This window comes from Eschrichtius robustus, chromosome 7 (genome assembly GCF_028021215.1).
Source record: "Eschrichtius robustus isolate mEscRob2 chromosome 7, mEscRob2.pri, whole genome shotgun sequence".
In the NCBI taxonomy this organism is placed as follows: domain Eukaryota; kingdom Metazoa; phylum Chordata; class Mammalia; order Artiodactyla; family Eschrichtiidae; genus Eschrichtius; species Eschrichtius robustus.
The window spans coordinates 89891159-89914178 of NC_090830.1; the positions used below are offsets into that span (position 1 = coordinate 89891159).

General features: G+C 43.2%; 1 protein-coding gene across 1 annotated transcript in view; it reads right to left on the minus strand.

Annotated features, from left to right (window-relative positions):
* LOC137767160 (anthrax toxin receptor-like) overlaps positions 1 to 11038 on the minus strand; it is a 44564-nt gene extending 33526 nt beyond the window's left edge. Inside the window, exon 1 of the mRNA XM_068547888.1 lies at positions 10761 to 11038. Coding sequence (XP_068403989.1) covers positions 10761 to 11038 — 278 coding nt within the window. The remainder of the gene's footprint in view (positions 1 to 10760) is intronic.
* Between the last annotated feature and the right edge of the window lie 11982 nt (positions 11039 to 23020).

Consider the following 23020-nt stretch of genomic DNA (forward strand, 5'->3'; position numbering starts at 1 on the left):
TTTGTAGTGAGGCAGATGGACCTAGAATCTGTCATACAGAGTGAAGTAAGTGAGAAAGAGAAAAACAAATACCGTATGCTAACGCATATATACGAGATTTAAAAAAGTGGTACTGATGAACCTAGTGGCAGGACAGGAATAAAGATGCAGACGTAGAGAACGGACTTGAGGGCATGGGGGTGGGAAGGGGAAGCGGGGATGAAGTGTGAGAGTAGCACTGGCGTATATACACTACTAAATGTAAAATGGATGGCTAATGGGAAGCTTCTGCATAGCACAGGGAGATCAGCTTGGTGCTTTGTGACGACCTAGAGGGATGGGGTAGGGAGGGTGGGAGGGAAGCTCAAGAGGGAGGGGATATGGGGATATATGTATACATATAGCTGATTCACTTTGTTGTACAGTATAAACTAACACAACATTGTAAAGCATTTGCACTCCAATAAAGATGTGAAAAAAAAACCACAATGAGATACATCTCACACCTGTTAGAATGGCTATAATTAAGAAGACAAGAGATAACAAGCATTGGTGAGGACATACAGAAAAAGGAAACTTTTACACTGTTGATGGGAATGTAAATTGCTTTAGCCACTATGGAAAACAGTATGGAGGTTCCTGAGAAAATTAAATATAGAACTTCCACATGACCCAGCAATCCCACTTCTGGGTATATATCTAAAGGGAATGAAAACAGGATATTGAAGAGATATATGCACTTCCATGTTTATTGCAGCATTATTCACAATAGCCAAGATATAGACACAACCTAAGCGCTCATCAACAGATGAGTAGATAAAGAAGATGTTGTATGTATATACAATGGAATATAATTCAGCCATAAGAAAGAAGGCCATCCTGCCATTTGTGGCAACACTGATGGACCTTTCACTAAGTAAGATAAGTCAGACAGAGAAAGACAAATACTCTATGATATCACTTATACGTGAATCTAAAAAACCCAACTCGTCAAAACAGAGTAAAACAGTGGTTACCAGGGGCTTGGGGGAATAAGAGGTGTTGTTTAAGGGTACAAACTTGCAACTAGTTGACAAATAAATCTTGGATATCTAATGCACAGTTTAGTGAACATAGACAGCAATATTTTATTTTAATCATTAAATTTTCTAAGAGACTAGATCTTAATTATTCCAACCACAAAAAAAGAAATAATAATTATGTGATGTGATAGAGGTGCTATCTAAATTTATTTGATAAATGTCAAATATATTTGAATACAAATAATGATTTTTAAAAAGAAAGAAAAAGAAAATCAGGAAAATTACATATATATATAATATATATATTATATATGAGAATATTAACTTGTAACCATTAATGCCCAGGTAACTGTAAAGAAAATATCTATAATAGATATTGAAAATATCTTCACACAAAGGAAGTGAAAAGGGAACCAAAACCTGTCACTACAAAAAAAAAAAAAAAAAAAAAATCAACTAAACACAAAGGAAGGTAGAAATGGAGAAAATTAGGGAGAAAAAAGCTAGAAGCAGAAAACAAATAGCAAAGTGTCCGATATAAGTCCTTCCCTATCAGTAATTACTTTAAATGTACATGGATTAAACTCTCCAATCAAAAGGTACAGATTGCTAGAATGGATCAAAAAAGATGCAACCACATGATGTCTATAAGAGACTCACTTTCAATGTTAAGACACCAGGAGGTTGAAAATGAAAGGATGAAAAGAGATATTCCAAGTAAAGAGAAACCTAAAGAGAGCTGGGATGACTATAATTAACAAACTAGACTTTGACTAGGAGGGTCATTTCACTGAGAAGACAAAACAATTATAAACAGATAAGAACCAAATATCAGAGAAGCAAAATTTAGGAAGCAAACATTGACAGACTTAAGGGAGAAATAGACAGTTCTACAATAATAGTTAGAAACTTCAAAATCCCACTTTCAGTAATAGAACAATCAGACAGAATATAAGAAAATAGAGAAATAAGGGAATAGAGGATGTGAACATCATCATAAGCCAACTGTACCTAACAGATATGTACAGAACACTCTTCTCCCAAACAGTAGAATACACATTTTTCTCAAGTGCATGTGAAATGTTCTCCAGGATAGAGTACATGTTAGACCACAAAGCATTTCTTTAAAATTTTTAAATGATGGAAATCACCCCAAAGCTTAAAATCATTTCCAACCCCAATGAAATAAAGCTATAAGTCAACAGCAGAAAATAATCTGGAAATTCACAAATATGTGAAAATTAAACAATACCCTTTTAATCAGCAAATTGGTCAAAGAGGAAATCACAAAAGAAATTAGAAAATACCAGGAGACAAATGAAAATGAAAACACAACATACCAAAACATACAGTGAAAGTAGAATTGAGAGGGAAATTTGTAGCTGTAAACAAATACATTAAAAAGGAAGAAAAATCTCAAATCTGTACACTAACTTTACAGCTTATGGAACTGGAAAAAGAAATGAAAACTAACCCAAACTAGCAGAAGGGAAGAAATAATAAAGATTATAACAGAGATAAATAAAGTATAGAATAGAAAAATAGAGAAATACCAGTGAAATAAAAAATTGGTATGTTGAAAAGATAAACAAAATTGACAAATCTTTATATCCATTGATTTAAATAAAAGAGGGATGACTCAAATTAATGAAATCAGAAAATGAAGTGGGACACTACTACTGATTTTATACAAATAAAAAGGATTATAAGAGAACACTGGAATTTGTAAGCCAGCAAAATAGATAACCTAGATGAAATTAGCAAATTCCAAGAAATACACTTACCTGCCCAAACTGAATCATGAAGAAACAAAAGCTGAATAGACCTATAACTAGTAAAGAGATTGAATCAGTAATCAATAATCTCCCAACAGAGAAAAGTCCAGGACCAGATGGTTTCACAGATTAATTCTACTAATCATTTAAAGAGGAATTAACACTAATCCTTCTCCAAATCTTCCAAAACATTGAAGTGGAGGGAACACTGTCAAACTTATTTTATGAGGCCTGCATTACCCTGATACCAAAGCCAGACAAACACTTCAAGAAGAGTACAGACTAATATTTCATATGGATATAAATTCAAAAATCCTCAACAAAAAAATCTAGCAGCATCTGAAAAGGTAGGATTTATTTCCACAATACAAAGATGGTTCAACATATAAAAATCAAACAATGTAATTAATAAAATTAATATATCAGAGAAACCAAACTATGTGATCATTTCAACTGATGTAGAATCACTTGATAAAATCTAAAATCCCTTCTTCATAAAAACACTCAAATTGGGAATAGAGAAAAATTCTATGAAAAACATGATAAAGGCTAATATATGAAAAATCTACAGCTAACATATCAATGGTGAAAGACTAAAAGCTTTTCCCCAAAGATCAAGAGTAGTACAAGGATGCCGGCTTTCATCACTTCTGTTCAACATAGCATTGGAAGTTATAGCCAGAGCAACTAGTCAAGAAAGAGAAAGAAAGGCATCCAAATTGAAAAAAAAGAAAAAAAGATGTAACATCTCTGTTCTTGGATAATATAATCTTACATGTAAAAAACTCCAAAGATTTCACAAAAAATGTTTGAGTTAATAAGGAAATTCAGCAAAGTTATAGGATACAAAATCAATGTATAAAAATCAGTTATATTTCTATATACTAATAATGAACATTCCAAGAAGGAAATTAAGAAAACAATTCCATTTACAATATCATCAAACAGAATAAAATACTTAAGAATTAATTTAACCAATGAGGCAAAAGACCAGTACATTGAAAACTAGAATACATTGCTGTAAGAAATTTTAAAATATGTAAATCATTGGAAAAACATGATAAGGAAGATCATAAAGTTTTCTATGGCAAGACAATCAGACTAAGTCAGAATTGAAACATGCATGACATGCCCCCATTTGTGATGGACCTCTCCCAAATATTCATTGTGCTTCTGCATTATGCATTAACCAGACCTCCTCAAGGCAGGAGGATATAATCAACCTTTGAGGATAATGGTCCCTTTCTTCTGATGCCAGCACTGTAATTTTTAAGATCAATATTTTTTGTCATCTTGACATTGGATCAAATTGACCTAAAGGCTCACTCTGTATATGCATATCTGGCCAAAACATCTCTGATGAACTTTATGTATCATGTTAACCTGTCAGTGTGACACATAATTCTTTGTCTCAAAAATATATAAAACTGCATCTCTAGCTCCTGGCAAGTGGAACAGTTCTCAGAGCTTCTGAGAATCTGTCTCCAAGGTTATAATCCTCAGTTTGGCTCAAATAAAATTCTCTAATTTTTCTTCTTTGCCTGATTGTTAATTGAATTTTCATCAGCAAACATTACATATTTATGGATTAGCAGACTTAATATTGTTAAATTGGCAATACTAGCTAAGGCTATCTACAGATTCAATGCAATCTCTATCAAAATCTCAACAGCAATTTTTTTTGTAGAAATTGAATGATCCACCCTAAAATTCATATGGAATCTCAGGGGATTCAAATAGCAATAAGCAAATCTTGAATAAGAACAAAGTTGGCAGATTCATATTTTCTGGTTTCAAAATTTAATACAAAGCTACAATGACCAAAACAGTGTGGTACTGGCATAAGGACAGCCATATAGAACAATGGAATAAAATAGAGAGCCCAGAAATAAACCCTCATATATGTATTCAATTGGTTTTTGACAAGGGTACCACCAAGACTATCCAATGTGGGACATGACAGTATTTTCAACAAATGATTCTAGGAAAACTGGATGTCTACATGCAAAAGAATGCAGTTAGATTCTTATCTTACACCTACATAGTATATAGAAAAATTAACTCAAAATGGATCAAAGACCTAAATGTAAAAGCTAAAACTAATAAACTTATAAGAAAACATAGGGGGAAAGCTTTATGACATTGGATTTTGTAATGGTTTTTAGATATGACACCAAAAGCACAGACAATAAAGAAAAAAGAGATAAACCAAACTTCATCAAAAGTAAAAACTTTTGTACAAAGGATACCATGAAAAAAAATGAAAAGATAGGGACTTCCTTGGTGGTCCAATGGTTAAGAATCCGCCTTCCAAAGCAGGGGACACAGGTTTGATCCCTGGTTGGGGAACTAAGATCCCACATGCCATGGGGCAACTAAGACCGTGAGCCGCAACTACTGAGCCCGTGCACTCTAGAGTCCGCGTGCCACAACTAGAGAGCCCAAATGCCGCAACTACTGAGCCTGTGCACTCTGGAGCCCACGAGCCACAACTAGAGAGAAGCCTGTGTGCCACAGCTAGAGAAGCCTGTGCACCGCAACGAAGAGCCCGCAGGCTGCAACTAAGACCCGATGCAGATAAATAAATAAATAAATATTTTAAAAAATGAAAAGATAACCTACAGAATGAAAGAACAATTGCAAATCATATATCTGATAAGAAATTGATATCCAGAATACATAAGAACTCCTACAACTGAACAACCAAAACCAAACAACCCAATTCAAAAATGGGCAAAGGACTTAAATAGACATTTCTACAAAGAAGATATACAAATGGCCATTAAGCACATAAAAAGATGCTCAACATCACTAGTCATTAGGGAAATGTAAACCAAAACCACAATGAGATACCACTTCATGATGGTTATTATCAAAAACAAAACAAAATAAAACAAAACAAAACTTGGAAAATAATAAGTGTCAGAATGTGGAGAAACTGAAACTCTTGTACACTGCTTGTGTGACTGTAAAATAGTGCAGCCACTGTGGAAAATAGTATGGCATAGTTAACATAGTTAAACACAGAATTAAAAGCACAGAATGATCCAGCAGTTCCACTCCTAGGCATATGCCCAAAAGGAGTGAAAGCAGGGACTCGAATAGTTACATGTACACCAGTGTTTGCAGCAGCACTATTCACAATAGCTCCAATGAGGAAACAATCCAAGTGCTTATCAACAGATAAAAGGATAAAGGAAATGGTATATACATTAAATGGAATATTATTCAGCCATAAAAAGAATGAAAATTTGATACATGCTACAACATGGATGGACCTTGAAAACATTTTGTTAAGTGAAATAAGTCAGACACAAAAGGCCAACTAGTGTATGATTCTACTTGTATGAGGTACCTAGAATAGGCAAATTCACAGATACAGAAAATAGGATAGAGGTTACCACAGGTTGGGGAGAGATAAATGGGAGTTATTGTTTAATAGGTACAGATTTCAATGTCCTCTGCTGACCAAAGCACATAAGCCATGTCTAGCTCCACGAGGGACTGTGAGGGGTCCTAAGAAGGAGAAAACACGACATGAGATGACCCACAAACAGGAGAACACAGGTCAATGGTCTGGCCTGCATAGCCCTATTCTTCCTTTCATCCAAGCTGTGGGAGGAGCTGTGAAGGACACAGATATGCTAAGTCTGGATATTGCTCTGAGGATGTCCCTTCAGCTGTCATCAGCTCTAGGAACCCCTCATGTGCAGAGTTTCCTTGCCCAAGGTCACTCCCTTCCTCAGGTAGCCACCTGCAGTGACTGATGGACTAATCATTTGGCCCAACTTGGGACAACCTTGAGGGTGCCTTTCAGCTCCAAAGCTCCTCGCAGTCAGCCGAGCCTGTCAGGCCTGCACTGAAGCTCCACTTAATCCTCCTTCTGTCAGTCCCCTTGCACAGGTGTTGATGCCAAGGCACTTCCTAATGAACATCCTGCATCGTTCTGTCCCTGGCGCTCTGCTTCTCTCCTCTTTGGCCAGCCCCTCTTCTTCCACTCTGCCCCACATGTGGGTGCTCCTCTGGGTTCTGTCTCCTCATTCTCCTCTCATTGGGCACACCCACCCTGGGCTCCTACCTGCCTTTCTCCAGCTGCCTGGGACCTCCTTGGACCCTTCTCCTTTTTACTCCAGCTGCTGCCTCCAGTCTTTCCTTTTCCTACCCATCCTCCCCAAGGCAGCCAAAGGGTTCTTCTGAAAATGCAGATCTGATCCATTTCTCCTCTGATAAAATGTGAAGAACACACCTCCTACATGGGCCCAGGGCCACATCATTGGCCTGTGCCCCTCCTTTCTCCTTCTCCCCCACGCCCAACTTCTACACACCTGGATCCTCTGGGATCACCTGAGGGCCTCATTCCTCAGGCCTTTGCACAGGCCACTCCCTTAGCCTGCAGCTCCCTGGCCTTCACAGGCCACTGGCCAGTACTGTGGGCACATGGGATGGTCTGTCATTTTCATCCAGTTCAGCCTAACGAAGGAAACAATGAATAAGGAATCTAATGAAGGAGCTGGGAGTGAACCACTCAAGACCTTCCTGCAGGTGAGACATTGGTTTTGCTTCTAACCACCGGAGGGATTCTCAGGGACCCATCCAGTCTTGGAGTCTTTGGAATGGCTTTGGAATCAGATACTCTAGAGTTTTAATTCCAGCTCCATGTTTTCCTATCTGAGGATTTTGGTGGTTATTCCCAGGCCCTGAGCAGCTTCCTTTCCTCATCTGTAAAATAGTGGTAATAGCATTTACACATAGTTGTTAAGAAGACGCAGTGATGAGGCTGATTTCCTACTCTACCCTTACCCTGAGTCTAGGGACACACCTGGTCTCCCTCCATCCATTCTGTCTGGAATCCTGTGGCCTCTACCTTCAAAAGAGCTCCATCATCACCACCTGGACCTACTGGTCCACACCACCATCATCTCCTCCCTGGATCCCTGCATGAGGCCCCTCAGTGGTCTCCTGCCAGGCTCTGCCCTTGTGCCCTTTAACTGTGACCCTTTTAGAAACAGTGCAATCACACACCTCCTCTGCTCAAACGACACCTACCCTCTCCCACCTCCTCACCTTCCAGTCTGTCAGCATAGCCTTTCCTGAGCACATCTCTAGAACAGCCCCTACCTCAGCACTTCCCATCCTCCTGTCCTGATTTTCCCCCTGGTGTTTATCCCCATCTAACACAATATTTCCTCTTTGATTTATTTATTTCTTGTATCCTAATATGAAAGCTCTAAGAGGATGAGGACTTTTTCAAGTTTTGTTTGCTGCCTTATCCCCACTGCCCAAAACAGTGACTGGAGTGACTGGAGCAGTTTTCCAGTAATTATTTCAGTGAGTGGATGAACAAGGGAATGAGAGAATGAATAAGACTGTTCGTTAATGGATGAAAGATCCAGAGAACCTTGGGAGTGCCACCAGCAGAGGTGTCTGACCCACACCCCACCTCCCCACAAAGGGCACATGCGGAGAGAGTGAGCCACGGAGTCAGGGCTGGATCAGGGGCCCCTACAGTGCCGGGGAGTTCCCGGGGTGTGTGACTCTGCCTTCCCTGGCATTTTATTTTATGCTCATCCTCCACGACTGCATCTGACACATGCTGGGCAAACCATATAAACTCCCCTTCATCCCCATCACAACCTGGTGAGGTGGGTATGAAGGCCCCATTGTACAGATGGGGACGCTGAGGCAGAGAGAGGTGAGGCAACTTGCCCTAGGCCGCATGACTGATGAGTGGAGTCTGCCTGACTGCAAAGCTGGGGCTGCCTCCTCAGTGGTCATTAGTCCCCTCTCTGCAAGAGTAGCAGGGGACATCAGGAGGAAGGCTGTCCTCACATTCTGGGAAAATCTTGTCAAGCTGGTTTTCTTCAACTAGACTCAAAGAGCATACTTCCCAGGGAGTGGTGTTCCTTCCCTGGGGCTGAGGAGCGAGCTGCGCTTTCAGACAAGCCTGGCCTGGCCCACTGTGGCCGGGCTGTAGGCCTGCTCCTCCCTGATGGCCTGGTGCTGAGAAATGGGTGTGCGGGGCCTTCTTTTGGACATCCCCAGCTCCCCTTCTCATTTGCAGAATCCAGCAGGATTCAGACCTGGCCAGCCCGAAAGGCAAGTGTCGTAACTGACAGTAAGGGGCGGGGTCTGTGGAGCAGCTTCAGTCCTGGAGCCTGACTAGGACTGAGCTTGAGTTGCTCCTCTTTCTCTCCTGCCCTCCCAGCCTTCATGGGAAGACCCACACCCTTCACGTTGAACTACAGCTACACCAGCTATGGTCAGAGGGATCAGTGCTGCCTCCCAGCACTTAAGAAGCCAAAGGAGGCAAGAGGTGGGTGAGAGGGGTGGGTGAGAGGGGTGGGAAGTGGGGACAACCTGGCTCAGGAAGCCATTTCTCTGGTGCCTTTCTAGTCCCCCTACCTCACACCCTTCTCGGAGGAGAGGAAAGGGGAGCATCCTTCCACTATTTAATGTTTTGCAGCAAACTAACTTTGACTGACATTGAGCAAATCATTCAGTACTCCCAGCCTCAGTTTCATCACCTTAAAGTAGGGATATAGAACGTACTTCCTCAAGCTCTTGGTTGTTCTTAGTGTTCAGCACATCCCTGGAACATAATAAGTGGCCCACCTGTGCCCAGAGCCCTTCCCCATCCATCCTGGGGCTGTGCTGTGCCCATACTGGGCTTGACTGCAGACAGCAGGGGTGTGGGCAGTGGCACTGTAACAGGATGGCAGCTGAGAGGACCCTTTGGACTCACTGCCACTCTCTGGAAAGACTGACCCAAAGAGGCTGTCAACCCCCTACAATGTCCATCCATCCCCAACCCCAATGCCCAAGAGGGGAATCACTACCACCCTGGGCAACCAGACAAGATGTGCCCAGGGCATCTCAGAATTCCTGCCACTGGACCGTTAGGAGGGAATTTCTCTTCTAGCAAGCACGGTGCTCCCACCTCTGCTGCCTCTGCTTAGAAGCTAGTGGGCTGGGGCACACATCCCCCCCAATCATCAGTCTCCACGGAGAATAAGAGGAATCAGAGGACGTACAACCTGGGATGCGGGAATTAGGGAAACACAGGAAGCCTGGGTTCTGTCACCCCCACCAGCCTCTGGGCTACTTCACCCAAACTCTGGGAGCCTGCTCCCCTTTCCAGGAGATTGCATATGCAAATACTTTCCCTGCTTTATATCCCAGTATTGTTTTGAGGATGGCAGATGTGCAGTAAAGGGCTTTGGGGACCATAAAGTGCTTCAGTGATATTGGGAGTCATATCGCTGTTATTACTGAATAAGTAAAATTTATCCTCAGTCCCACAGAGGAGTTGAAAATGGAACCAAGGCAATCTCTCCAGTCTGAAGACCTGTCCATCCCTTGCCTTCCTTGAGGGCCAGAAGGTACCTAATGCACAGCCCAGGCTTCCCAAGGCCACATGCAGAAAGACCAAAGTGTTCAGAAAGTGCACACAAACTGTAATGTGGATCTCTAAATTGTCAAAGAAAGAAGCGAAACATTTAGAACCAGCAACACAAAGGACTTTCTAAGCAGTGACACTAGGAGAATGCCTAACAGATGACACGGCAATCTCTCTGGGGCCCAGTAAACATAGAGGTCATTTGGTTAAAAACAAAACGAAAAACACAACCCCAAACCCAAAGTGAGCTTCTCCCAAGTACTGAGAAGATAGCTCCTAGCAATCACCTGCCCCTCCAGCTGTTTAAGGGGCATGCAGGCCACACAGGTCCTAGTCAAGCTGAGAGCCATCCAGAAACCTATGGTGGCCTTTTTTCCTTTCCAAAAGAAAAAGTCCCAGGAAACAAATGCCCGGGTCACTCCCTCTGCCTCAGGACAAGGAGGGAGGCCACAGAGGTCTGACCAAGACTACTCCACCCTCTCCCCTCACAGAAGCTGGCATCTGTTTAAGCCAAGTCTTGCCCACACTGACATCAGAGACAGCACTACTACTACCAATGGCGCCATCAAGGGCAGGAGGGCCACTCACATATCCAAGATGAAGTAGAGGTCAAAAGAGCTCTGGCAGGAATTCTTGTCTTCTGCCCGGCTCTTCCGGGTCCAGGTGCTGGGGCCGCGGAGGTGGTGGAAGTTTCCCGCGTCCTGGCTGAGGTGGCGGTAGAGGTTCCCCCAGTCCAGACTGAGGTGGTGGAGGTCCTTCCAGCCTGGACCGTCGTGCTGTAAGCTCTCCGTGCTCAGCAGCGGCGGCGGCAGCACCAGCAGCAGGAAGAGCGTGGGCCCCGGCACGCCAGACCCGCGGCTTCCCATTTTTTTTTGGCTGCCCCTGCGGCGCCACTGGACGCCGGCCACTCAGGCCACCTCAGGCGCCGGCCTCCGCCGTGTCTGCGCGTTCCAGGGTCCTCGGCCCCTCTAGCCCTTTCCCCAAAGCTGTGAGCCTCCCCCGGTACCTGCCCTGAGGGCGGAAGACGCAAAGATGGCTGGCCTTGGGGGATGGCCCTCCCCCCGCCCCAAGGGGCAGAATCCCCTGTGATGTCCCTTATGATGGACAGGAAGGTTGGCATGGTGACTTTGTGACCTGCAGCTCTGCTCAGTGTCCTGCCTGTTGACAATCCCAGGGGGGAGTCAGGGGCTCTTTGGAGGGGCAGTAAGATGAGGCCTCCGTTTGTTCCTCATCCCAAACCCTCTCAGGTGGCCATTAAAATCCTGGAGAAATCCTGCCTTTTTGTCAGCTGAAAGAGGGCAGCTGAGGTGGCTTAGACGAGGACATCGCTGTGGGGGAGGAGGTCCAGGAACTGGAAGTGTAGAGTGTTGTAGTGGTCATCGTGTGACCCAGTGGATGGAAGGGTCTAGAAGGGGAAGAAGGTCCTGCAAGGATGTCAAAGTCCCTTGTGAATGAAGGGCATGCCAGTTATCTACTTTTTGTAAAAGCCATCACAAGCTGAGTGACAAAACAAAAACTATTTTGTTATGCTCACGGGGTCTGTGGACCAGAAATTCAGGGCTGAGTGATGATGGCTTGTCTCTGCTCCATGGAAAAATATGAAAAAACTTAATGGGTGTGGGGGGAGGGGGCGTGGTGGGCTCACAGCTGTTAACTTGCGACCATTAGCTCGAGACCGTTAGGGCGTGACCCTTAGTCATCCTCCCAGCGGCCCCCGCGGCAGAGAGTGCGGTGAGGGGTGGATTGCGGCGTTCTCTCCGGGGCCCTCCAGGCCGTCCGGCCTCAGGCTGCCAGGTGAGCTGGGGGTCCGGGGACAGGCTGAGGGCTGTGGAGCCCTGGCCACGGCCGTCCACGGACCGGGCCCAGGCCTTGAAGCAGTAGCCGAACCTCTCCCGAAAACCCACCTCCGGGACCTAATGGCGGCGGCGGTCTCCATGGGTCACAGTCTGTGGGACCCGGCCCCCATTTAGGCGGCTTGAGGAGCCTGAGGGCTGGTCCTGGGCGCCTGGCTCCAGGGTGTGGAGACCTGGCCCTGAGGGCGCCGCCAGCTGAGCTCTGCCTCTTCAGCTGGACCTGGGCACTGGAGGGAGGACCCAGACTGGGTGCGGGACGAACGCTCCCGGGCAGGATGACCGGCCTGCTCAGGGACCCCGTCGCTTAGCTCGGCGCCTGGACCTCGGAGGACGAAAAGTCCAGCCTTGGGACCTTGAACAAGTAAAGTGAGGGGTAATGATGCCGCTTTGCTTATGGGATTGGTTAAGTGTTGAAAGTCGAAAGGAGGCGTGGAGACAATTAAATGCCTCCCCTTCCCTTTCTTGTCAGAACAGAGAATAACATTTGTTATTAACGAATGTTAATAATATCTTGACCTGACTGTGACCTGACCTCAAGAACGAAGGATCTGACACCAAGATGTCTGCAACAACTAACCACGCCCCTCCCTCACCTTTCCTATAAAAGGGTTTTGCTGAAAGCTTTCGGGGAGTTTGGTGTTTTAAAGGCATGAGCCATTGTCTCCTTGCGTGGCCCTGAAATAAACCTTTCTCTACTCCAAACTCTGACGTTCCGGTATTTGGCCTCACAGTGCGTGGGGCACACGGACTTGCGTTTGGGTAACAAATCCATTCGCTCTTTCATGTAAATTTTAGAAGTAGCACACTGTTTTCACTCCTACCCCCCGCCAAACCTTCTAATATTCGACTACAATAACTGTAAATATTTGGAGGGATTTGAATCTGTGATCTGGACTCCTCCTATCAGTGAACACGGCAATGTCTTTATTTATCTGAGTTGTTTTCAATGCCTTTCCTATAAATTTCCCTATGAATATCTTGACTTCTTTTGTCAAGTGCCTTCCCTATATACTCTGTATTTTTGATGCTATTGGAATGGCATTTTTAATACAGAGTTTTTAAACGATTGCTATCCTGAAGAAATTTACGTATTTATTGATATACTCACCCAACTTGCTAAACTCTGTTATTATAAAAATTTATCTGTAGAATTGCGTTTCTATAAAAAATGAACAAAACCCCAAAACATTATGCTGACTAGTTCTCCAATGAAATGTTGACTCGAAGTTGTGATGGAGGCATTCTTGATTTTAAAGAGAATAATTCTAACACGTCACGTTTAAGAATGGTATTTATTGAAGGCTTCTGTTGGATATCTTTTATCACATTAGGGAGTTTCCTTGTTATTCTCGGTTTGATACAAATCATGAAGGAGTGTTGAATTTTATCTAAATTCTCTTTCTGTATATTCTTTTGATGAATATGTGCATTTCACCAATAATCTGTTAGTGTGACTAATTACATTGGTGCATGTAAAACTAATTTTAATATTTTATAACTAAACCCAAATTGATCATGATAATTTTTTAAAACACTGCTGGATTGCGTTTACCATTAGTTTAGAATTTTTTAACCTATGATCATGAGAGAGGCTGCCCTTTAATTCCTGTTTTTGTGCTATTCTTATCTGGTTTTGATATTAGGTATACTAGCCTCATAAAATGTGCTTGGGAATGTTTTCACCTTCTTTTGGAGAGACTTTGAACATGATCACAATAATCTCCTCCTTGAATATTTGATATGATATAATCTATGCCTGGTGTTTTCCTTGTGGGAACTTTTTAAACTACTGATAAAATTTACTCAATATTTACTGAATGTTATGGACTGAATTGTTCACCCACCAATTTAGATTTTGAACCCTAACCTCTAATGTGACTGTATTTGGAGATTAGGGCCTTTAGGCAGGTGACTGAGGTTAAATGAGGTTATAAAGTGGAGTCCTAATCCCAGAAGACAGATATCCTCATAAGAAGAGAAAGAGACACCAGAACTCTCTTCCTACACAGGCACAGAGGAAAGGCCATGTGAGGACACAGCGAGAAGGTGGTCATTTGAAATCCAGGAAGAGAAACCACATCAGAAACCAACCCTGTTGGCACTTTGGTCTTGGACTTCCTGCCTCCAGACGGTGAGAAAATAAATTTCTGTTTTTAAGCCACCCAGCCTGTGGTACTTTGTTAAGGCAGCCTGAGCAGGCTACCACATTGGACTGTTTAGTGCTTCCATTTCTTTTATCAGTCATTTCAGATATATTTTTCTAGGAATTTGAACTTTTCCCCTATATCGGTATAAAGTTGTTCAGAATATGTTTGATTTTTATATTTCTGCTCTATCTTCTTTTTAATTCCTATTATTACTTGTGTCTTTTCTTTCTTTTTTTTTTTTTAATTATTTATTTTTGGCTGTGTTGGGTCTTCGTTTCTGTGCGAGGGCTTTCCCTAGTTGTGGCAAGCGGGGGCCACTCTTCATTGCGGTGCGCAGGCCTCTCACTACAGCAGCCTCTCTTGTTGCAGAGCACCGGCTCCAGATGCGCAGGCTCAGTAGTTGTGGCTCACGGGCCTAGTTGCTCCGCAGCATGTGGGATTTTCCCAGACCAGGGCTCGAACCCATGTCCCCTGCATTAGCAGGCAGATTCCCAACCACTGTGCCACCAGGGAAGCCCTACTTGTGTCTTTTCTTATTTTATGGATTCACAACAAGGAGGATATTGCCTCCAAGAGGTTGAAAATTAGTTAAGAATCTTTTTAAGTAGGAAGCACAGTCATAAAGAGATATATAGTTTCCCTGTGATACTACATTAAACAATTTTTTTTTTTAGTTTGACCTTTTATTTCATCCCATTTATGTTAAAAAAACAGAGTCATTTTTGTATAATTTCCCATATTTTAAATTTGGTTGTTTCCTTATAGTCTCATATAGCTTTTTATTGTATCATAAATTTCCTATAAGCTAGTGGTTAGAGCTAGAAACTTGGTGAGATTCAAGGTTAATTGTTTTTGTTGTTGTTGTTGATTTTATTCTTCTTGTATTACATCAGGAGACACATGATACTTGATAGTTGTATTTTTACTGATGATAAGATTGGTAAATGGGATCAAGTTCGTCAGTCTGTTCCCACCATTAAATTTCTCCAGCAATGTTTTGACTCATGGTTAAATCCCCCAGCAACATTCCAACTAATGGCTTAAGCATCTATTAATGATAAGTGTCTATATTATTTCATTAAGCGTTGCAAAATGGTGACTTTTAAAAAAAATTTTTTATTGGAGTATAGTTGATTCACAATGTTGTGTTAGTTTCAGGTGTACAGCAAAGTGAATGAGCTATACATATACATATATCCACTTTTTTTTTTTTTTTTTGGATTCTTTTCCCATATAGGTCATTACAGAGTATTGAGTAGAGTTCCCTGTGCTATACAGCAGGTAAAATGGTGACTTCTAATTCTATTATTTCTTCTGTATTTATTAGCTGAGGTTCTTTTTTTCCCCATTTGATTGAGATATAATTAACATAGCATTGTATAAGTTTAATGTATGCAGCATAATAATTTGACTTACATATACTGTGAAATGGTTACCACAGTAAGGTTAGTTAACTTATATCATCTCATCTAGATACAAAAAAAGAAAAAGAAAAAGAAAAAATGTTTTTTCCTATGAAGAGAATTCTTAAGATCTATTGTCTTAACAAATTTCAAATATACCATATAGCAGTGTTAACTGTAGTTATCATGTTGTAAATTACATCCCAAGTACTATTTTATCTTATACTGAAAGTTTGCACCTTTTGAACAGCTTCATTCAATTCCTCCTCCCCCAACTCCCCACCTCTGGTAACCACAAATATGATCTCTTTTTCTATGAGGTTTTATTTTTTTTTAAGGTTCCACATATAAGTGAGATCACACAGTATTTATCTTTCTCTGACTTATTTCACTTAGCAAAATGCTATCAAGTTCTATCCATGTTGTCACAATGGCAGGATTTCCTTCCTTTTTATGGCCAAATAAAATTCCATTGTGTATGTATGTATATATATATATATATATATATATATATATATATATATATATACCACAACTTTTTTATTCAAAAAAATTTTAGTGAGATATACTTTATTTACAATATTATATTAGTTTTAGGTGTACAAAATTTTTAGAGATTATACTCCATTTATAGTTATTATAAAATATTTGTTATATTGCCTGTGCTGCAGAATATTTCCTTGTAGCTTATTTATTTCATACATAGTAGTTTGTACCTCTTAATTCCCTACCCTTATCTTGCCCCTCCCCACTTCCACCTCCTTGCTGGTAACCACTAGTTTGTTCTCTATATTTGTGAATCTGTTTCTTTTTTATTATATTCACTAGTTTGTTTCATTTTCTAGATTCCACATATAAGTGATAACATACAGTATTTGTTTTTCTCCGACTTATTTTACTGAGCGTGGTACTCTCCAGGTCCATCCATGTTGTGGCAAATTGCACAATTTCATTCTTTTTTAGGGCTGAGTAGTATTCCATTGTGTGCGTGTGTGTGTGTGTGTGTGTGTGTGTGTGTGTGTGTGTGTCTCACATCTTCTTCATCATTTCGTCTGTTGATGGACACTTAGGTTGCTTCCATATCTTGGCTATTGTAAATAATGCTGCTATGAATATGGGGGTGCATGTGTCTTTTCTAGTTAGTGTTTTCATCTTCTTCAGATACATACCCAGGAGTGGAATTGCTGGATCATATGGTAGTCCTATTTTTAGTTTTGGAGGAGCCTCCACACTGTTTTCCACAGCGGCTGCACCAATTTACATTCCCACTAACAGTGTACAAAGGTTCCCTTTTCTCCACATCCTGGTCAACATTTGTTATTTGTGGTCTTTTTGATGATAACCATTCTGATAGTGTGAGATGATATCTCACTGTGGTTTGATTTGCACTTCTCTGATGATTAGCAATGTTGAGCATCTTTACACGTGTCTGTATATCTTCTTTGGAGAAATGTCTGTTCAGGTCTTCTGCCCAGTTTTTAATTGGGTTCTTTTTTTTGTTGTTGAGCTGTTTGAGCTGTTTATGTATGTTGGATATTAACCGTTTAACAGTCATATCATTCACAAATATCTTCTCCCATTCAATAAGTTGTGTTTTCATTTTGTCGATGGTTTCCTTTGCTGTGGAAAAGCTTTGAAGTTTAACGAGGTCTCATTTATTTATTTTTGCTTTTGTTTCCTTTGCCTTAGGAGACAGACCACCCAAAATTGCTGTGATTTACGTCAAAGAGTGTTCTGTCTATGCTCTCTTCTATGAGTTTTATGGTTTCTGGTCTTACACTTAGGTCTTTAATCCATTTTGAGTTTATGTTTGTATTTGGTGTGAGAAAATGTTCTCATTTCATTCTTTTACATGTAGCTGTCCAGTTTTCCCAGCACCACTTATTGAATAGACTGTCTTTTCTCCATTGTATATCCTTGCATCCTTTGTTGTAGATTTATTGACTGTAAGTGGATGGGTTTATTTCTGAAGTCTTCATTCTGTTCCATTGAGCTATTTGTCTGTTTTTGTGCAAATACCATACTGTTTTGATTATTATAGCTTTGTAGTATAGTCTGAAGTCAGAGAACATGATTGCTTCAGCTCTATTCTTCTTTCTCAAGGTTGTTTTGGCTAGTTGGGGTCTTTTATGTTTCCATATAAATTTTTAAAATTACTTGTTTTAGTTCTTTGAAAAAAGCCATTGGTATTTGGTAAGGATTGCACTGAATCTGTAGATTTCTTTGGGCAATATGGTAATTTTCACAGTATTAATTCTTCTAATCCATGAACACGGTGTATCTTTCCATCTATTTGTGTTGTCTTCAGTTTCTTTCATCAGTGTCTTACAGTTTTCTGAGTACAGGTCTTTTACCTCCTTAGGCAGGTTTATTTCTAGGTATTTTTTTCTTTTTGATGCAATTGTAAATGGGATTATTTCCTTAATTTCTCTTGTAGCCTGTTGTTAGTGTGTAGAAATGCAACAGATTACTGTATATTAATTTTGTGTACAAATTTTACTGAATTCATTAGTGATGCACTCTAGTAGTGTTTGGTGGCACCTTTAGGATTTCTATATATAGCATCATGTCATCTGCAAACAGTGACAGTTTTACTTCTTCCTTTCCAATTTGGATTCCTTTTATTTCTTTTTCTTGTCTGATTGCTGTGGCTAGGATTTCCAATAATGTGTTGAATAAAAGTGGTTCGAGTGGGCATTCTTGTCTTGTTCCTGATCTTAGAGGAAATTCTTTCAGCTTTTCACTATTGAGTATGATGTTAGCTGTGGGATTATCAGACAGTTCATAGATCCCTATTTCTTTAGGGTCAGTTATGAGAGCGTTATTCATTTCCTTGTGTCATGTCATGTTTACCTGATCTCCATGATCCCTGATTTGTTCTGTTGGTATATGCATATTTGAGTTAGCAATCTCCTCTTACCTGCTCAGACTCTGTGATTCAGATTGATGCTTCAGCCTCACCTTATGTTCTGGGATTTTCACAATGGAGTCTTGCCTATGGATAGTCCTCAAGCACATTAGTGTCAAAGGAAAACTTGATTGGGTATTCAAAGTCTAGAGGGAAACGGACCTGAAAGATTGTGAGGTCTGGCTCTATCAGCAGAGGAGTAGATTTGAACAATTGGGAATGTGGGAACCATGGGTTTCCTTTATATTATGCGAAATATTAAGGGTATGGGAAGGGAACTGACATTTCTGCAGGAGTTTGTAGGTGCCAAGACCTTTTCCAATGGCATATCTGGGAGGCTGTATGGGTGATGGGCCTGAAATGTGAACCCATGTGTGGTCAGCAGCCTCCTCAGAGAATGATTATGTGTGTCAACCCCACATCTTGGTGTCTGGAGCTGAAAAAACCAGTCATGTACTCCTCTCTGACTCCCCTGACTTCACAAGACACTTCTTATATCTCTGAGTCATCATCTTCTCCTCTCTGACTCCCCTGACTTCACAAGACACTTCTTATATCTCTGAGTCATCATCCTCTCCTCTCTCAGGGCACAAAGGGAAGACATTAACTGTTGAGCACCTGAGTCTTTACCAGGGACCTGGCCCTTTGCTGAATACATTGCAGCAGTTACTGTCTCCCTCATGGCACCCTGTAGAGGAGACATGATTATCCCCACCTTTTCAATGAAGAATTTGAAGCGCAAGGAGATTAAGTAACTTGGCAAAGAGATTAATTTGCAGCCAGTGAGTGGTGGAGGCAGGACTGTATTCATATTTCAAAGATATTTTGGGCTATTTTCAAAGAGCAGAATTTGACTAAAACCGCATGCATCCCAGCCCTTGGTAACAGATGAAGAGCCAACTATGGGGAATGGGACTCATCATGTCTATATCCAGAGGACACCAGGGTGCTTTGTCTTGGCAAGACCAGTATAGATACTTCTCATACAGTGGAGCAGTACTCACCAAGTAAACTATCTTGCTGATCAGCAATAAATTCTAACTCCTTTTGACTGTAAACCAAAACACAATGTATATGTCCAATTCAGTACACAAAGTACTCTTAACAGTGTTGGGTTTTTGGTGCTTTAGATGTTGGGCTATGGGGGTGGGAGTGACAAAGCACTTCTGCAGCACTCCAGGCAGGGGGAGGATCAGCGGCAGCAGCCTGGAGGGTGGCTGAGAGCATATGGGTGGGGGATGCTGGCAATGCGAGCAACAGCTATCGAGGGGGAGGCACTCCTGGCTGGGTCAAAGGCACATCTTTGGTCTGCAGAGCATTTGTGCATAGTGGGGATACATTAAGGCGAAGTTGACACACCTCCCCTGTAAGGAAGAGAAGAGAGAGGTCACTGAGAAGCCACCAGAACTGGGAGCAGAAGGCTGTGGTTTCCTTGGCTCAAGGGGAGCAGGCTCAGGACCTGTTAGGATCCCCAGGGTGAGCCCTTGTTGATGCCCTTCCTCTCCCTGGGTGCTGGCCTCCAGCCTGTGCTCCAATTTCTAGACTCAGTTCAGGCATTGGACATCTGCCCTCCCTTCCCCAGGGAACCCTGTTGTTCTGACTCTGGCCTGCCTTTGCTCTGGTGTTGAACTTGTCTGCTTCCTTCTGGACTGGGAGCCTGTGGAGCAAGGACAAGGGCTGATTGCCACTGTAGCCCCAGCATTGCCCAGGCTCTCTTGGTGAGTGTGTGCCGAAGGGATGAGTCCCCACCACAAGCCTCAGGCTGGGCTCTGGGCCCACAGGGCAAGGGCAGGTGGAGGCACCCTCAGATGGGTGATGGGCTATGGAGGCACATGGGCCCCTAGGTTTGGGTAAAGATTGATGCAGATCCTTTGGGACAGTGTAATCCATCTGTAGCAAAAACTGCCCCTGGCTTTTCTGTCATTTCCTCCTTGTCCCCAGCTCCTGCTCAGCTGAGGACTCCCAGCTGAAGAGCCCAGATTGCTAGACAGGGTGCTCTAAGCACTCTGGAAGCTGGCAACAACTCTGAGCACTCAGCTCCAAGAGATGCAGACAGTGAATAAGAAAGGGTCTCCATGCTCTGAGGCAGCATAAGGGAGAAGAGGGAGAACACCTTGGTCTTTCCCAGACTCCCAGTTCACTTCCAGTGGGCAGGTCCTCAAGGACCACAGGGTCTACCTTTACCCCCCAAAATCTCATTGGCAACCAAGGCAGTCAGAACTTAGGAGCACAGTTTGAGCCATGGCCCCTGAGTGTGGATGCTTCTTAGCCTGATCTGTGCATCCCTACACCATGTACACTCACACCTTCGTGCCTTTGTGTCCCTCTGTTCTTTACATGAAGCATAGTATGCAAGGTGCCCAATAGAACAGTCCCTGCTCTCAAGGAAGCTTCTAGTTCAGTTGTTTGCTGTGGTCGCTTGAATAATGGCCCCGAATATATCCCGGTCCTAATCCTTGGCACCTGTGGATGTTGTAGGTCATATTGCAAAAGGGCCTTTGCAGGTGTGATTAAGGATCTTGAGATGGGGAGACTATTCTAGGTTACCTGGGGGGGCTCCTACACTTGATCAAAGGGTCCTGTGACAGGGAAGCAGAGGGAGATTTGCCCAAAAAACAAGGCAATGTGACTGTGCAAGCAGAGCAGATTTAGATGCTGCCCTGCTGCCTTGTAGATGGAGAAGGGCCAGGAGCCAAGGAACACAGGGAATATAGCTCTAGAAGCTGAAAAGACAGGAAAAGCGTTCTCTCCTGGAACCTCAGGAAGGAGTGTGTTCTGGAAGGGCCAATATTAGAAAAATTCCTCTGGGGATTAGAAGGTGGTGGAGCAGAGAGACACTGTCATTTCACAGAAGGTAACAGTAAACAAGACCGACTGCCATAGTGCGTGGACTGTCATAAGGACACTCCTGGGTGCTGTGTCCCCATAGCCTGTCTGGGTGTCTCCTGCTGCACATTCAGGGCTGGGGTTGGGGGCCGACTCTGTTCTGCAGAGACTGTAGGTCCCAGCTGACACCTCGTCACTTAGACCAAGATTAACTTTAAGCCTGGGACCAGAGCACTGAGGGCTTCAAGAAAGGAATCAGGACTCACTCCTGCACCTACTGGAATACTGGGGTATCCACAGAAATCCTACAACACTAGGGTCTCCAGGACTAAGGTTGGGAGGGACAAGGTCAAATGGGATGGGGGCAGAGGAGTGGGAGGGGTCACATCCACCAGGCACAGTTACAGGCTCCCAGCCCCTCTCAGGATGAGCAGGGTTGATTTCAGGCAGCTCTGGCTGCTGCCACTTACTCTCTGGGTGGTCCTGGCAACTCCCTTGACGTGTCAGGCCTCAGTTTTGCCTCCAGCGAGCACACAGGTCACTGTGAGCCACAGACTGCTGGACGGACTCGAGAGCTGGCATTGCAGGGGCCTGGCAGAGCCCTGGGCAGCTATAAGGCCCCCTAATCCGTCACTCTGCCATTTCCCCAACCTGAGCTTCAAAGAGTGGCCCTGGGAATGGGACCATTTCAGAGAGGTGCTCAGCGCCCCTGCCCTTACCTTGCTGGGCAGGAAGGCCATACCTGGCATCTTCCCTTTGTCCACCCTCTTGTCTCTTGCCTCCCTCTGCTTCAGCCCTCTGTCTTGCTCTGTCCCTCCTGATCCTGAGTGAGCATCTCTGGGTGGGTGTGTCCACTGTTCAGGGCATAAGGCTGGGGTGGGGCTCTTATGACTATAAAGGGGCTGGTTCTGGGAGAGGCTCCAGGAGAATCAGGTGGAAAATAGGGCTTCTGTGCAATCAAGGCTGGGACTCAGAGCTCGATTCAGACCCAGAACTTGGAGCCCAGCTGCCAAAGGAGCCCTGACACCACTGTCACCAGACAGTGTCTCTGCTGGGTGTGAGCATGCCTCAGGTATGTCACCAGCAGTGTCCAGAGGCTTTCAGGCCTGTCTAGAGTTTCCAAACGCCCACCTGCCCAGCCACCAAGAGCCAGTGTTTTCCTGATTCAGTGAATGTGGTCAGTACAGACCTCACTACAGACCCTGAGACCACAACGTCCTCTAGGTCCCTGGCCCAGTCTGTACAAAATGTCTGAGCATGGGGACACCCAGGAATATGATGCCCAGCCAGATGATTATAAGGGAAATCAGGAGCACCATTCTCTATGGGCTTGGGGCCTGAGTAGGGCCAACTCTGCTGGTTTGGGGGTAACCATCATGAGACCATGAGTGCTGAACCGAAAGGGGAGCAGAGCAGTGAGAAGGGTGGAGCCAGGCTCAGAATTCAAGTCCAGCTCTGTCCCTCCTGGCCTTTGTGACCTGGGACAAGTCACTCAGCATTTCTGTGGGTCAGACCCCCCTTGGTAAAGATGGGATAATAAGAGCACCTAAAAATACAGTTACTGGGAGGATTAAAACAGTGAAAACATGTAAAGTTCTTAGTCTAGCAACTGACCCACAGAAAGGACACAATAAAATTATCTCTCATTATTATTATTAAATAACAAGGATGACAAGTGGAGAAATTGGGCTTCTCCACATTGTCACAGGCC